The sequence below is a fragment of the Uloborus diversus genome, chromosome 2, assembly GCF_026930045.1.
Source record: "Uloborus diversus isolate 005 chromosome 2, Udiv.v.3.1, whole genome shotgun sequence".
NCBI classification, from domain to species: Eukaryota; Metazoa; Arthropoda; class Arachnida; order Araneae; family Uloboridae; genus Uloborus; species Uloborus diversus.
In genome coordinates, this window is record NC_072732.1 from 27,291,222 (window position 1) to 27,309,486 (window position 18,265).

Here is an 18,265-nt window from a genome sequence, read left to right on the forward strand (position 1 = left end):
GATATTGTAGCTTTGCAGGGATTGCTGGAAAAAGAGCTGTAGGGTATTTGCTTGCAATTCTGCCACATCTTCGGCCATATTTGCTTTGGGATCTAACCAGTACACCAATAAAAGGAAATATCCGTTTAAACGAAATAAATGCTCAGTCCGTTTTAATTTCCATTACATTGCATGAATTCTATAGCAACGGAATTCCCATTATGACGAACATTATTTACGGTCCTTTGAAGTTCGCTGTACCGCGATTTCAGTGTGCAGTGCATTGCCGTTACAACAAACACCAATGCAATGAAATAAGTGTTTTAACGAAATAAATGTTCAGTACCGTTTTAATTTCCATTACATTGACTGAATTCCACTAAGTTCGTAGTAACGCGATTTCAGTGTATTACCATTCCCAAAAAAATTCACTCTTTGACATGCTTCAGTATTTAATCAGAATTTGTGGCCGGTATTATTATTATTATATTATTATTATTATTATTATTATTGAAATCAGGTTGATAGAGTAATTTTAAAGCAAAAAGGGGTTAAGTTTCGAGCGAAAAAAAGAAGGCTAACACCATTTTCAAGATTGCAAAGAATTTTTCTTTTTCTTATCTAGATTATACTTTCTGATAAATATAAGTCAAGCAAATATCTTCCACGTAAAAACTTTCTGAAATGTGAAAAACCTCCGATATATCTCACATTCTTCTCTCTCTCTTTTTTTATTCCTTTTCAAATAGTCTTTCAATTTTTCCGTCAAACCTGTCGCGCTAATTTGGATGCGATTTTCCCCCTTTTATTCTAATTTTGTGTGACTTTAAGAAAAAATAAATATCTCTTGTAGCTACATTTTTTTAATGGCTTCTTTTATTTTCAATTAAATTTATTTCTGACTTCACACTTCAGGGGGGGGGGGGGGGTACGTGCCGTACGTACCAGTGTACGTAGTTTTATTAGAAATAAGGTAACATTCTTGTTCATATGCCTCTTGTACTCCGTGTGAATATTTTCTAGAAACTGAATTTAGTTTTGCATCTACGTTAATATGTTAAAACTCTCTTTTTTTTTTTTCCTTTCCTAAATTGAAAAAGGAAAGACATTTTAATCTGCTTGCAACTGAGCAATCGCAGTGGCAATTCAAGTTATAAAACTTTGATAAAGCAGTTGTTCCTTCCTTCAGGGGTGCCCACCTAGGGGGAGGGGTCATGGCACAGACTGCGCCATTGAAATTTTTAGGGGAGATGTTTTGAGGGGTATATTTTTCTTTTAGGGGGCTTTTGGTTTTGGGAGGGGTTTGCGATAGTTAGGGGGTCGCGCCCTTGCTCTTAGGGGGGTGGGCAGGGCACTCCTGCTCCCTCCGATCTTTTAAAGTAGGGTGTAGACCGGGGAATTGCCGCCACCTGGGGAAATGCAGCCACCGCCACCCCTGATATTTGTGTCAAGGAAACCGGATAGCCGGCCTGACAGCTCCTGACCTGTAACGAACGATGCTACAACCAATGCCCCAAGTTGATGGCAGCCATTGCGCGCGTTGTTTTGTTCTTGTAGTGACGAACGTTGTTTTGAAGAAGTTTGATCTTATTTTTCCACCGTGAATAAGCTGAGATACGTACCTTTAGATGCTACAACGGCTGCATTTGCTAAGAACAACCTTTAACTAGATATTTTAACCTATATTTTAATCAACAATATTCATGACTTCCGTTTGTTTTGATGTCTTTAAATCTACATTTCTTCCATCTTGTCGGATCGGGGTTATGACGCCACCTCTCTGGGGGTAATGCCGCCATGGTGGCGACATTACCCCCCGGAAGCATCTTTCCACTGTATAGGTCAAAAGCAATTTTATAAGGAACGACAATGTAAACTGTGCTTAGTAAAAACAGGATTAGTTAACAGAAGTTAGTCTTAACTAGACTTGCCGGACGTACCAGTTTGACCTGGACAGTCCCGGTTTTCAGACAAAATCCCGGTGTCCCGGCCGGTTTACTTCATGTCCCGGAAAAAGATAAATTTGATTACAGATGACCAAAAAAGTTACAAAATAGTTAACAGGAAAGGATTATCTGGGACTATTACTTTGTCATTTGTAACATTGACTTGAAAAATTAATATCGGATTAGCTTGTGAGGATTTTTACAACAAGATTACAACAAAAAAAATCTTACTAAAAAAAAAAACTTTGCCGATGAAAAGTATATGTAAATATTGTTCAATTTTTTATTCCTCATTCAAAGCATTTCTTCTTACAAAAATAAATTGTAAATATTAACGTACAAAGGAGAAAAATTTTAATTTTATCTGCCTGTGTTATTTTTTATTACCCTTGTTTTAGGTTCCAAATTAGTAACCCTTTAATCATAGAATTGAGAATGAGCTGCCCTGTAAAATATTCTAGAGGCCAGCCAAGGTTGTGAACCTTTTTGAATACTCACGACGCTAGGGGGGGGGGGGGGCATTCCGGTGACCCGGTTGAACATTTCAGAAATCTGGCAAGCTTAGTCTTAACAGAAGAAACTGGCGAAGAAAATAGTCTTGTAAATGCGAGCAATATACGTCTGAAGGTGAGTTACTGGATGTAGCAGCTTGTTCGTCAAAACCCGTTCAGGAAGTGCCTCAAAAAACGTTTCTTCAGTCGCTAGAAAAGTTTTCTCTAGTTCCAAAATTGGCAGCAGAAAGGGTAAGGGAAAGTTCTAAAAGGAAAGGCCACTCGTCAATTCTAACGGAAACAACAATGAAGGCAGCTTTGGAAGAAACAGAAGATAAAAGAAAGGGAAAGACATTGAAAAAGAAACAAGCCGAAAGAAAACCTGCAGCAAAGGTTCTGGGAAAGTCCATCAAAACTGAATCTGAGGCAAAAAAATGAGAAAGCAGTGACAACATAGCAAAAGAGAATGAATAAATCTGTTAAGAAAAGGGGCAAGCGACTTTTCAGTTTTGAAAACTCTTCAGATGAGGAAGACATTGACGTTAAAAAGTTTCGTGGCGACGACGAAAACGATGACCTTTTTTGATCCAAGCGATCCAAACTTTGTGCAATAAATATGGAACGAACGAACTGTAATACAAATGCACTTGCTGTGGCAAGTGGGTGGTATTCGGAATCTAGCGATGCTGAAACAACTGTAAAATACATTTGTGATTTTTGTAAATTTTAAGAAAATCAGATGAATTCAAAATACTGTTTTTTCACTCGTATAAACTAAAAGTGTCATTTTTTTTGCTTTTCGATTCCCATATTGTAATTCTAATTGCATATAGGATTTTCAATAAATTTTCCTTCTTGGTCTTTTAGTCATATTTGCTAGTGGTGGGATTACCCCAGCTCCCTGGGTAATACCGCCACTCTGCAGAGGTTGACAAATTGATGTTTTATGACTACAGTACACTCCCGATTATCCGTGTGCGGATTATCCGGTTTGCGGATTATCCGTGCATCATTTCAGAATCACACTTTTCTAAAGCTTCGATGATGTTATCGATAATATCGATAACATCATTGAGGAAGTTAAAAAAATCGAAGGTTTAGAATCAGTTGACGCTGAAAATGCAGAAGAATGGTTTAAAAGCGACGAATGTGAATCAGGATTTCAATGTCTAACTGACGAAAATATCATTGAACTTGTTACTGAATCAAACGCAAGTGATGATACCAAAAACGAAGATGAAGAACAGGAAGATTATATAATTTCACATTCTACTGCTCTAAAATCTGTGGAACATTTATTGGATTACATGAGTGAAAGAAATTACGATTACGGAGAAATAATTGCAGTAAGAAGAATTCGTACGGACATACGCAACTATTTAAACAAACAAAGAAAACAAAAATATATCACCGATTTTTTTAAGCAATAAATTTTGAAGAAAAGTTCTTGGTTTGTGTGAGTATTTAGTTTTTTCTAATTTCCCCTTAAATAGTTACCCTGCATATTCCTTAATTGATTTTTCGGATTATCCGTGCTTTTCGATTATCCGTGCTACGCCGCCCGGTGATTAGCACGGATAATCATGAGTATACTGTATTTCGTTTATATATTTATTAATAACAAATTTTGTAAACATTCTTAAGATTGCGTACAATAATCCAAAATATTGATCCAGCTCATAAATACGATTTTTGATGGGGATAAAAATTAAAGTTCCTTAAGGTGGCGGCATTCCCCTGGTCTACCCTGCTACTCGCTGATAAATGCACGGAAGTGCGTTTTTGCGATGAAATGCAGGGATGGCATGTTTTTCGTTTCTTTGAATTAAAATTGTATTTCATGATTTAAATTTAAATAAATTTTTATTGGTGTTTTATTGACTAGTTTTTTGTGATTGTTCAAGTAAAAGAGTTCAGTCCGTGTTTCACATGATATTCTCTGCGATAGAAATTTCCAGCAGGTTTAACCGGTTGGATGGGGCACTAATTTTTGATCCAGACCAAGAGCAGAGCAACCTCTGATCCAGCAATAGCCAGATGACAGATCTAGCCCGGAGATATTGATTTAAAAGGGATTTTGGAGGACTTTCTGGTCACGAACATATTTAACGCTCCTCAGTCACCATTAACAAACACTGAGGATCTTCGACGCGTCGGCATCGAATCCGGGACCTTCCAGTTACGAATCCGACGCCATACAGATCAGGTAAAATTTATTTCTGACTGCAGTTCTCTGGGATGGAGGAGGAAGCAGGACACATTCGAATGCAGTGAAATACCACGTTGAATATTTTTCCTTTACAATTCACTTGAAGTAGAGCAGGGTTTTCAACCGTTTTCAACCAAAACGTACCTATTTTGTGTACCATTATCTACGCGTACCCCAAACGAAACATAATACAGTCGAACCTCCATATATCGAACTTCCACATATCGAAATTTTCTATATATCAAAATCCCAGCAAATTTCTATGTTCATTACACAGAAAAATTGTTTATATATATCGAAAAAGTCTCTGTATATCGAAATTTATTTCGAGACATTCGTAAGGTTTTTTCCCCACTTTAGACTTTGTCTCGTGAAAAATGAAGGTTAGCGGAGAAAATTATGATCACTAAAGGTTGGTACGAAACTCATACGGAATCTGTGGGTTCAAGGGTGTGTAGATAGGGTCGTCGTTCCATTCTGGAGTTCTTACATTCCCTCAAGTTTATTTCAAATCTTAGTTGCAACCAACACTAAAATCAGTTTCAAGTTATCCCTTTTGTCTGTTGATTATCATTCCTAGTATTTTTAGCTTCAGTAAAAATCATTCAAGTCAAGTAGATTGATTTTTTACTCTTCTCTCGATTACATTGTTAAAAAGGAAATCCCTAATGTGGCGGTTCAAGTTGAAATGCCGAAGAATGAAAGTGTATGAAAGAGCAAAAATGTAATTTCTGTTAAAATTTTAATTAGTAACTTTCATTTAATCCGATGCTCGTTTAAATTAGAAGTTGGGCATACACGAAAATTAGTTTTAATTTTAATGTTTTAGGATATTTTTATGATAAAATAAGATTATTTCTATATATCGAAATTTCTATATATCGAATTTTTTTCCGGAAATTTGCTACTTCGATATATGGAGGTCCGACTGTATGTTATATTAGTTTTATAAAAACCTGTTACGCAAGTAAAAGTTTAAGTGTTTGACTATTTAAATTAGAGCGTTGACTTTGCAACAGAGTAAAACAACAGCTCTCCAACTCACAACTCACACCTAATTTTAAAGACAGTTCCAGCTCCTTTTCCGGACAAGAAACACGACCGTATCTAGTAAATTCCATAGTTATTTATTACGCTCAAAATGTTGTCAAATTTGTCCTCAAAAAGAAGCCAGCTTGGTGATATATCGCCAATTTCTCACCAAACCTATTTATAGAGCTCCATGTTAACTGTTGGCTAATTAGGAAAAACCCACAAGTAAAACTTCCAAATACAAGCAAATTTTGTACAAAAAATATTGATAGAATAAAGCCAAAATGCACAATATTATAACAAATTAAGTAGAGGAATGTGGGGCAAAGGGAAATAGTTAAGACAACATGCTTTTTTCAAAATGAACAAATTGGAAATTTGTTCTGAAAATTACGGTTAAGAAAGAACAATATATCTAACAGCAAAATTTGCACTGAAACATTATATATTTTTTTCGGCAGTAAATTTTCAGCTCCAAGCAAAAGTAGAAATTTTTCACTTTTTTATGGGGCATAATGAAAAAAAAATTGTTTTTCTAACAATATATTTTTTATTCGATAATTAAAATATTTTTGATCAAATAAATGAGCAAATAAAGGAGTGAATCAATAAATGAAAAGAATGTAAAGCAAAAAACGAATAAATAAATTAATTAATTAATGAAAAAAAAACTGTTTTATAAACTGTTGAATAAGTAAAATAAACGAGCTATTTCACTTTTCCCCATAGATTTTGCCCCTCAAGTATGTACTAGGGCCGTGGTAGCCCGATCGGTAGAGTGTCGGATTCGGGGTCGGAGGGTCCTGAGTTCGAACCTCGATGGTCGAAGATCCACCGTCGTCATTAAAGGGGACTGGGCGACGTTAAATATGCTCGTGGTCTCAATGTCCTCCAAGTGAAACGATACCTCTGGGGGTGCTAGCACCAGGTAGCTATTAGCTCCTGGACTAGTTCTAAATTCTCATTAACTGTTCGATCCGGTGATGGTGCTGCCATCTATCGGTATAAAAAATAATGGAGGCAAGGCACTTAGTATGCAGTCCTCTACATAAATACAGTTGTAGTCAGTTGTGACTCGAAATCGGAATCGGAAGTATGTACTAACTTTCCAAAGCATTTAAAATACAAATTCATTTAATATTAAAAGAATAAATGCTGCACCGAATATTAGTAGACCACAATTTATATTTAAAACGTTAAACAAGAACTTAATCATTTAATATTAACAAAAATAATTTTTGAGTTACAACAAAATATTATAATATGAATATCAACTTTCGAAAATTGCGTTTATTATTGAATTCCTTGATTTGCAGAGGTTATTTTTCTTGACTGTAATAGATTACATGTATTACCGCATAGTTAAAATACTACCAGATAGGTAGCTCTAAAAGCGGAGTAAATATTTCACCATTTCACTTTGCCCCACATTCCCCTTCATATAAACATAAAAATAATAAATAGTAACGAAATGTGTAACAGTAATTACCCATGCAAACTTATTTAAAAAACGAGCTGATGTGTGCATCACATGACTTCCTTTTACTCCAATTTAATGTTATTTCCCCATTACTGGCAATTTTAATGTGATTCAACAGTTTACTCTCTAAATATCACCAACAGTGGCCTAATTGTAACCAGATTTAAAAAAAAAAAGTTGACAAATTTGTCGCCATGTTGGCAACAAAACTTGGGGACCAAAAGACTGGCGATATATCGCCAAGTGTCCTTCAAATTATAACACCACTTGAGTTTACATCGAAACTAACAATGATTTCCCCTAAAATGGGGCAAAAGACCCTTTAGAAACATGCGAATGCAACCAAAAGGGGAGGTGCACAACTAGACCCCACTAGGAGTCTACGTACCGTATTTCAACTTTCTAGGACTTACCGTTCTTGAGTTATGAGACATACATACGCACATCCGCAAAATTCGTTGTAATTAACTCGGGAATCGTCATTATGGATATTTCGCGTGTCTATACGTTCTTAGGCGCTTATCCACGTGTGGTCGAGTCGAAAAAAAAACTCAATAGTCATTCGGGGGTGAGTAAAATGAAAATTAAGGTCGATTTTTGAGTGAAAATTTTTTCGCGAATACAATACTTCCTTTTTTGTAAAAGGAAGTAAAAACTTAAGTTAATTGTAACTTTAATGGTCAGTAAGCATCCTACACAGTAGAACATTTTCGTTTAAACAAATTCATGAATAACATAAATGAAAAAAATTAACGATATCCACAAAATGATAAAATTAATCCGGGTGCTTCGCCATTTTTATGCTAAAGTTTTTAACGCTTTTGACAGTTACATTAAGCCAGACGTCAGGAGAGAATTATCTCTCTTTCGGCCAAAACATTCGCATAAAACAGGGAGGAAAGCGTTTAAAAAGGATATAAGGATAAAGGTATATAAGGAGATATTGAGCGTGCAAAGAAAAATGTAAGTTCCAGTTTTTTGGAATGACAAGTATTTGAGATTACTGAAAGCGTCATGTTTTGCACAGGTAATCTTAAACACGAATCCGAATCGTATTTTTTTTTTTTAATTATTAATCATCCGTGTTGTGAGTTTCAATTCAATTACTATTCTTTTAAACATAGAGATAATTTTTGAGGTGAAGTTGCCTTTTTATTATTTTTTAAATGAAAAATAGTAATGCATCAAATCGAAAAATTTATTTTATTCGAATCACTAATTTTAATGACGAAAAGAAAAATTTCAATAAACGGATTCGCTACTCCAGAGCTTGAATACGCTACCTTGCGGTTGTTAACAATACTAAAGAAAAAGGTAAAACATTCCATTCCACGTGTTTTCTTGGGGTAAATTAAAGGCTTCAAACAGTTTGTGCTGTAATGTAATTTTAGAAAAATTGAAAAGAAAGCTTCCCACAAGCACGATGAAAAATTACTGCCACTCACGAAGCGTAGATGCAATTTATAAGTTACGGCATTTGTTTGTTTTACCTTTTTCATCCGCCATTAGACAGTGGCTGCAGCGCCCTCTATAGTTTATTGAAGTTGCGAATAAGCACTCTAATGATAATCTTTTAGTTGAACTATTTATGAAAATATTTTGACAGTTTTTTTTTTTTTTGGTGTTGACGTTGACATTTTATATTCTAACCTATGGGTATGGGATATGGCTATGGGTTTAGCTAATACCCTGTTTTGATCTTTAAAAATAATGAGTAGATCTTAAAATTAAAAAAAAAATTATGTATAATAGTGCATTTAAAAAGAATAATAATGAATAAAAAAAATAAATAAGTGAGATTTGTTTTTCTCTTTTAGAATATCTTGTTTCCACAGTTGAGTCATTCCATGTCACTTAGGGGTCCCCACCAGAGTTGGGCAAATTTTAATTGCATTGACAATTAAAGATTAACAATTGATTAATTGGTAAACGTAACCACAACAACTAACAATTGATCAATTATAATTGTGGAAAATTACAACTAATAATTAATTAATTGTTAATTGCAGTTTACTACAGTTAACAATTAATTAATTGTTAGTTGTAGTTTACCACAGTTAACAATTAATTAATTGTTAATTGTAGTTTACTACAATTAATAATTGTTAATTGTAGTTTACTACAATTAACAATTGTCGATTGTTCTGTGAATTTTAATTAAAACTAACTCATAAAAAAATTACTGGTTTTGTACAATATATTCTATCGACAGGTCTACCTGGGACGTGGACGCTAAACGGTTGCCAAATTACTATCTAACTATTTAAATATACATGTTAGCCACAAATAAAATATCAATAAAATATCAGTAACTTTCAGTAAATTACCGCCCAATAGCCAAGGCTAAAGCAGAAATATATGAAATACTCGAGTTGAACTGAACCATTGCTTCGGTCACTCGTCTGGTCTGCGTTAATTCTATATTAGCTACCAGTTTGTTTGGCACTCTCTTGGCTTCCTTAAGAGGTTTTCCATCTCCAACTCGGTCACTTTCCTATGCCGGGCTAATGAGTGCTAATAAGCACGAAACTGCAGGCCTCGGCTGGAAATGACTGAGCTGGCGGTGTATTTCATGTATCAGTAACTTTATTACGAGCAGTAAAATATTTACTGCGGCATATGACTTTTCTCAAAAAATTTTATAGCTCCAGTAAACTATCCTCAAAAAAGGTATATTTAAAGTAAAAATTAAAATTTTTTTTCCGTACTAGTAAAAGTCCGAAGAGCATCTGAGGGAAATTTTAAAAAATGCATCTAATTACACGATTTAAAAAAAAAAAATAATAAACAGCGGTCTCTGAGATCTTACGTCCCTTGTTACGTCCTTCTTTCTGATTTCCCCTGTTACAGGTTAAACTATAAAACAATGATTTGCACAGTTTTAAAACATTTAATTAAAACACAAACATTTGCGTGTGGAAAAAACTTGCCAAGACGAGAATAGTTTACGCGGCCAGCGAGCAATCTCTCTCAATACTGAATGAAAATACGAATTTGAATAATACTTTGAACTCTGTACGCTGCGCTGTACCTATTGATACATTAAGTTAATTGTTTCATAAAACAATTAAAAAAATTAATTGCAATTATTTTAATTGTGAAAAGCGATTAACGTACATTAATCCAATTAAATTAATTGCAAAGTACAATTAATAGTTTAATTGCCATTAATTTAATTGCAATTACTTTTTTAATCAATTAACAAGGCAATTGAAAAAATAATTGATTAATGCCCAACACTGGTCCCCACTCGACCATCTCCGATTTGGATGAAATTTTATAAAGGGGTAGAGATGCCTTTGAAACTAACCTATGCAAATTTTCAGCTTCCTAGATCCAAATCCTGAGGATCTAGGATCTTCGAAAACTGATCCGAAATGGCGGATCAGCTTTTTGTGCCAAATTGCCAAGTTTAGACTAAGTTTACAGAAAATTTTATCACACTGGAGACCAGAAATTTTAGGCGCTTAAAGTACGTTTGGCCGTTAATATATTCAAGTATTTTTGTGAATTTGAGCTTGTTAGATTTTGTGTAGTATGCACGTGAACTTGTGAAAAAGCGCAATGTAGGAAATTTTTCCAGGATTTTAGGATGTCATAAAATTTGAAGAATAGTAATTCAAATGCTTGTGCTGTGTGACTCCATTGTAAAAATACATGTTTTTAATGGGTTACAGTTGCAGAGCTTAAATATCGATTTTCTAAAAGATATTGTAGTTCAAATTGGCTACCAAAGCCGTTCAAGTGCAAAATAGCCCATTTTCAAAGCGCTATAGCTCAAGTTTGTCACCTCGCATCTTCTTTTCGTTAAAATCATTAGAAAAAGAGCAGATTTTTTAATTTCAAAATAAGTTTTTTCTTCCATGGTGTTCTTTCGTTTAAGGATAAAAAATGAGCTATGGATTCTGTTTGTCATAACGAATTTCCATGTTTAAGAGCAGCTTGCGGAAAAATTTATCACACTGGAAGCCTGAAATTTTAGGAGCTCAAAGTACTTTTAACTCTCAATACGTTCTAGTATTTTTATGAATTTGAGTTCATTATCTTTTTTGTGGCACGCGGTATACGCCCAAAATGTCGCGGCCAAAATGTCGTGGGCCAAAATGTCGCGGCCAAAATGCCGCCGGCCCGAAATGTCGCAGGCCCAAAATGTCGCGGGCCAAAATGTCGCTGCCGAAATGTCGCTGGCCATAAATGTCACCGGTCCAAAATGTCGCCGGCCCAAAACTTTTAAATGCTCGTACTTTTAAATTAATGGTACCAAATAAATAAGGAAATTTTGAACTGGCTACTATTTAGACCAGTGTTATTTTGGGAAAGCGACATTTAGGATCGGCGACGTTTTGGGTCGATGACATTCTGGACCAGCGACGTTTTAGATCGACGACTTACTTCTTGGATTGGCGACATTTCGGCTCGTCACAATTCGGTTCCAACATTTTGATCTCCAAACCCTCGAGAAGTAATAGAAAGATTCAGACAAATTTTGGTCTGCAGCTATATTTGAAAAGGGAAAGTGCTCATTCATTTTTGGCGTTTACCTACTCAAAGCTATGATGCAACCAAAACCTTTTCTAATTTATTATGAGACATCTATTCTCTCAAGAAGTAATGCAAAGCATTCAGACAAAGTTTAGTGTATAAGTGAAACTAAACGAAAACAAGAACTGTTTTCGTTTCAGTGGATTTTTGTCAGCGTTTGCGTGATTTATAATCATCTAGTAAACTAAACAATTTAAAAAATAAATTAAATTTGGATTATTCACTTACGATCGCCTCAAGATCAGCGAAAAAAGAGAGATGGAGAAGTTAAGCAGGATATAAAAAACTCTAAATTAGCCAAGTATTCTTCTCATTTTTGTAGCACTTTAACTACTGGGGATATTACATATCACTGAATTTGCATTCTTGTGCACTTTTCGTAGTGAAAATTTGCTAATCGAAAGAACAATTATTTCTGAGAACAATTTATTTATTTACTAGCTGTGTCACGCGACTTTGCACGGACCACCTCAAAAATAAAAATTACGTCAAGTGACGCAAGTTCAACAATTAAGCTTAAATAACAGGGGAAAAAGGGGGGGGGGGACAAAAATACTGTAAAATTTTTCTGCAAAATAATTATGCTTAAATAATGGCAAATCTAAGAGTGCCGAATAAATTGAACACAACCCTCCAGTAATACAACTAGAATCTGAAATTATCTTCTGCGGACAATTAAAAAAAAAGATAAATAGCCGAATTTTTACTTAAAAGCAAAAGCAAGGATTTAATTTGTTTGCAGTGTGGGAAAAAAATGGCAACAGATCTTTCTTCTCAATTACAATTATTTTATTCCCGTTAATTAAAACTGATCTCGTAGCAGACGATAAATTTCTGATTTAATTTTGATGTTCCATTACGCAAAAAGTGCTAAAAACTTTTCTCCTGGGATTTTAAATCCTTGTTTTTGAGCAATCACGATTGCTTATTGTTCTCACTTGACTGCTTTGATGTCCTTTGATTTTATTTTCCCACCGCCACCCTCTGCACTATCACCGTCGACCGGCTCCTCACGATGCTGCTCCTCTAGCGAAAGCCGTCTCCAGGTTGCATCCATGTCCTACACACACGCGCATACATACACAACTACACACACACACACATATACACACACATACACCTACACACACATATACACACACATACACCTACACACACATATACACACATAAACGCATACACACACATACACCTACACACACGCACGCACACACATATACACACAAACACATTCACACACATACACCTACATACATACACAAACACATACACACAAATACATACACACACAAATACACATGCACACACACAAACACATACACACACATGCAAACACCTATCCACACATTCATACCTGCACACAGACACAAACACATATGCCAACACACCACATACCTCCCCCACACACACACATTCATATACACAACTACCCACACACTTATGCCAGCACACAGACACAAGCACACATGCCTACACACACATACACATACCCCCTACACACAAACGCACATACCCCCCACACACAAACACACACGCCTACATACACACACTCGTGATTGCGAAAAACATAATTTGAATTCAAGATGTCAAAATTCAAATTATTATTATTATTTTTTTTTTTTTTTTTTGAAAATTGAAGGAAGTAAATCTAATGTAAGAATATTTTTCACAGGTTTTCGAATGAGACTAAAATTAATTCAATCGTATAATTACTTCAGGTAGAAATTAATTTAACGCCATTTTCGATTCCTAAAATTAAAATTCGGACGGTTCGGAACTTTTTTGGGGTTCAAAAATCCTCCTCCGGTTTCTTCTCGAGTGCCCAAATACCTCGCGAAATTTAAACTAAATTTGTATGAGGAACCTATATACATACACAATATGACCAAAAGAATTGGGACACTTTGAAAAATTTACATTTTTACTGATTTCTCTAGAAATAAAAGACAAATTTCTCTCATTTTTTTCACATGAAAGGTATACTCCAGCTGTCATTTTCCAATAAAAATTGAATGTACTATTCATTTAGGGGACCAACAACAAATGGAGAAAACGAAAATAGGTTTTTGATCATCCTTCATTGTAAATAGCTGGGATTAAGCTATCAATTTAGAATTAGCGCCCCCTGTAGCGACGCCACTGCATTAGGTATCTCATCTTGCGCGATACACCAACCTAATTTTCATCTTAAATCACATGTGTTTTTTATGTTTGATACCGTTTGATACCAAATAATACAAATGAAATTATAATTACTAAAGTACTTTTATAATTTTCAATGAAAGAGAACGGTGTTGTAACCTGATAACTGTAGCGCTAAAAATGTTTCGGAACTGAAGCTAGCATACACCTATAACGCGGCTCAGGCCAGACCTGGGTGGTCATTCCAAGCTCGTCAGCTTGCGAGATCGAGATTTTCGCTCACGTGATTGGTTGTGACGTAGAAATGTCGCCAAGTTGCATTTTAATCTATTCGAACTTAAATTGCAGCTAGGTTCGAGTAGATTAGAATACTACTTTGCGACATTTTTAGGTCACAACCAGTCACGTGAGCGAAAATCTCGATCTCGCAAGCTGACGAGCTTGGAATGACCGCCCTGTGCGGTCCACACTGCGGCTCAACTACTGCGACTCAGATATTGTGAGGCTCTGAGAAGTTGAGCTCCGACCATGACAATGTATTCCTCTGTTTCAGAAAATAGGGAGGGGTAATTGGCGCTAAGTTGAGTTGAGAAACTTTCAGTAGTTTTTCAAAAATATTCCAATCCGAGCCAATAACACGTCAATTTTTCCCTAAACTCCCCTGAAATAGGTAAACATATCCAAGGTTACAGCTCAACTAACCAGAGCTGCACTATACCTCTATTTCTGGTTTTAAAAACACAAAGAATCAGTTCTTGGAAAACTGGTTGCGATATTCTTCATAGATGTCGGATGCATGTTTTTTTTTTTTCTTTTTTGAGCAATCACGATTGCTTATTGCTTTCATTTGACTGTTTTTGGCGTACTATCATTTTTCCCACCGGAGCGGCGCCACCCTCTGCCAGCACCACCCGTCGCGTCGGCCGGCCTCACGATGCTGCTCCTCTAGCGAAAACCGTCTCCAGGTTGCGTCCATATCCTACACACAAACGCATACATACACGCACCAACACACACGCACACACATACACAAACACCACCATACACACACATACCCCTACACACATACACAAACACATACACACACGCATGCATACAGACACCTACACATACACACAAATACACACAACTGCCCACACATTCATGCCTGCACACAGACACAAACACATATGCTTACACACACATACACATACCCCGCCCTCACGCACACATACAAATACACACTCGTGATTGCGAAAAACATAATTTAAATTCAAGATGACAAAATTCAAATTATTATTTTTTTTTCTTTTTCTTTCTTTTTTCTTTTTTTTTTTCAGCAATCACGATTGCTTATTGTTCTCACTTGACAGTTATGAATTCCTATGATTTTATTTTCTCCCCGCCTCCCTCTCCAGCACCATCGTCGACCGGCCGCCTCTCGATGCTGCTCCTCTAGCGAAAACTTCCAGGTTGCGTCACTTACTTGCCTACACTTACACATACACCTACACACACAAAAACACACGCATACATACAGACACCTATACACACACACAAACACATACACACAACTACCCACACATACACTTACCTCCCCCCCACACACAACTACCACACACACATACCCCACATAACCTACACACAAACACAATAACCTACACACACAAACACATACACACATGCATACATACACACACCTACAACACATACACACACAACTGCCAACACACACATACCCCCCCCACACACAAGCACACACGCCTGCATACACACACACACACACACACACACATACACACTTGTGATTGCGAAAAACATAATTTGAATTCAAGATGTGAAATTTCAAACTATTTATTTATTTATTTATTTTATTTTATTTTATTTATTTATTTATTATTATTTATATATTTATTTATTTATTTATTTATTTATTTTTTTGAAAAAAAAATGCTCATAGAGTAAATTTAGAGCACTAGCAATTCAACTGAAGGCAGAGCTTGGGCATTAAGCAGTAAGTTATCTAACTTTAGCCAGTGCTAAGGCAGAACTACATGCAATATACCGAAACCTGGTTGTGACATCCGAAGACTGCAGTTTCGTCCTTTTTGCGGACTCTTTAGCCTATAGTAGTCCATAATCGAGCTAGAGGCAGATGTCATCTCATTGACGCTCAGAGTTCTGACCAACTGTTAGCTAAAACAAATTCAACACGCCAGCGAGAGTCCGCAGCAATAGCGTGGTTCAACTCGTCAATCGAAAAAAAAAATCTATGCCATGAGAAATGTGCTCCATTGCAGAAATAAAAAATGTTGACAAATCATGATTTAGTTTGAAAAAAAAAACATTCCTATTTTAGCTAAAAACAAAAATGAAAAACAAATTCTAAATGAACGCAATATCGTTGACATGAAGAAATTCTTATGTTAGATCATGTGGGCTATGGTTAGATATGGTTTAAATTATAATCAAGCATAATTACTGCTTCGAAGTGCTGAAAATTAAGTATTAAAATATAGTAAAAGTAAGTAAAATGTTCTGTTAAAAAGGTTTGCAGGCAAAAAAAAGTATATTCGCATAAACAAAAATTAAAACTTTTTATTTAAAAGCAGATAAAATGAAAATGCAAAATAATCTAAGTGGATTAATTTAAATATCTTTGGTACAAGAAATTATTTAGCTATTATTAAAGAATAACTATTCAAAGAATATTATTCTGCGTTCAATATTTCACACTATTTCGACGCTTAAAGTTGACAAACATTCCAAAAATGTACAGAAATAATAACAGGTACGAAGAATATCCAATCGAAAAGAAAGGTCTAAAACCGTATTTCTAAGCTATCACTGGTGATATCAGGAAAAGAGATGAAAGATTCGAGAGCTCCCTCTCCTAAAAACATTTTGAAGCTATCTTTCACGCTTTTAGACTACATAGTGGAGGTGCGAGAGGTTCCTAACCGGAATTATTTGAAACTGAATATGCTAAAAAACATTTTTAGACTATGTTTGGCCAAGTTGACCGACCAAATAATATGTTGAAAAATGAAATTCGCTTACTTCCATAAGGAATAGTCTAACATGTGATCCAAAGTTGTCGGATAGATTTTCTACTCTCAAAACAGAACACAGAAATCCCTTTTATTTCTTTTGAAATAAAGAACTCTTGTAATGAATACGAAATCAAAGTAAACTCAGCAACATATAAAGCCACTCCTGTGATGAGCAATAAATTGTTTCGAGAGCCATTTTTCATTTCTCCCTTCCTTTCTTACTCTTTTCACCATTTTCCTGAAGTTAAAAAAAAAAAATTGTTTTACAGAGAGGTTTTTAAAAAACTCTCTTAAAATTGGAAAATTTCATTGTTTTCTCCCTCCTTGAGTTCGTTTCTACAGTCAAAAAGAACATTGTTCCCATGACTGTCCACTGCCGCCCCCTCAGAAAAAAACAAGGCATTGTACTGATATACTATCAAGAAAGACTTTTAATAAAAAGTTTTGAAAGAAAGCGGAAAGTTTTGTATAAAAGTAATTTTAATCTGGTAGTGACACAAAAGTCTTACAATTCAAAGATTTTCATTTTGCCTGCAGCAACAGGTTAAAACCATAATTTCCTTATTTGAAAAACACGTTTATTTTTTTCACGCCAAAAGGGTTAATTTGCCGCCTCTCGAAAAGTGCCTCCTGGGGCGGACCGCCCCCTTCACCTCTCCCTAGCTACACCACTGGGTGTACGCTCTCCCACTGAAATTTCTACAAACGAAATTTTAAGATATCTTTGGCGATGTTGTGAGAATGCAATAAATTTCCACGACTATCCCGAAAATATTTCGACATTGAAAGATTGAAGTCCTTAAAAAGCAGTTTTAATTTTTACTTTCTTCTATATCTAATATATAGAAGAAAGTATTGGATTCGTGAAAATTTTCGAATTTCGAATTTTGACGGATTCGAACATTTTGAGGTGTGCTGAGTTCATTTCGACTATTTTTGGAAAATGTCTGTCTGTCTGTCTGTGTGTGTGTGTGTATGTATGTATGTGTGTATGTATGTGTGTCACGTCTGTGTGTGACCAGTTTTTTGTGGCCGCTCTACAGCAAAAACAACCGCATGAAATCGAACGAAATTCGGTACACATATGTGCCCGTATGTGAACTTGTGCCCATTGGTTTTTGGCGCGAATTCCTCCAAGGGGGGTGGAGCAATGGGACGTTTTTTGAGTTACGCGTGCTTGCTATTCCTCAGGAAGTAACTGGCGGAATCAAACAAAATTTGGTCCATATGTTGCCATTAACAGGAACAGGTGCTGATTCAATTTTGGTGTCAATAACTCAAACGGGGGTTGAGCTATAGAACGTTTTTTTGTCGTCAATTGTGACTGCTGTATCTCAAGATATAATGAACGGAATGAAAGAAAAATTTATCGGCAAGTAGCCCTTAGTGGGTATAAGAGCTGATTTTATTTT

At 35.6% G+C, this 18,265-nt stretch overlaps 1 protein-coding gene across 1 annotated transcript in view; it reads left to right on the forward strand.

Moving 5' to 3' along the window:
* Positions 1-2,722: 2,722 nt before the first annotated feature.
* LOC129235139 (uncharacterized) overlaps positions 2,723-18,265 on the forward strand; it is a 117,094-nt gene continuing 101,551 nt past the window's right edge. The window contains exon 1 of the mRNA XM_054868830.1: positions 2,723-2,809. Coding sequence (XP_054724805.1) covers positions 2,723-2,809 — 87 coding nt within the window. The remainder of the gene's footprint in view (positions 2,810-18,265) is intronic.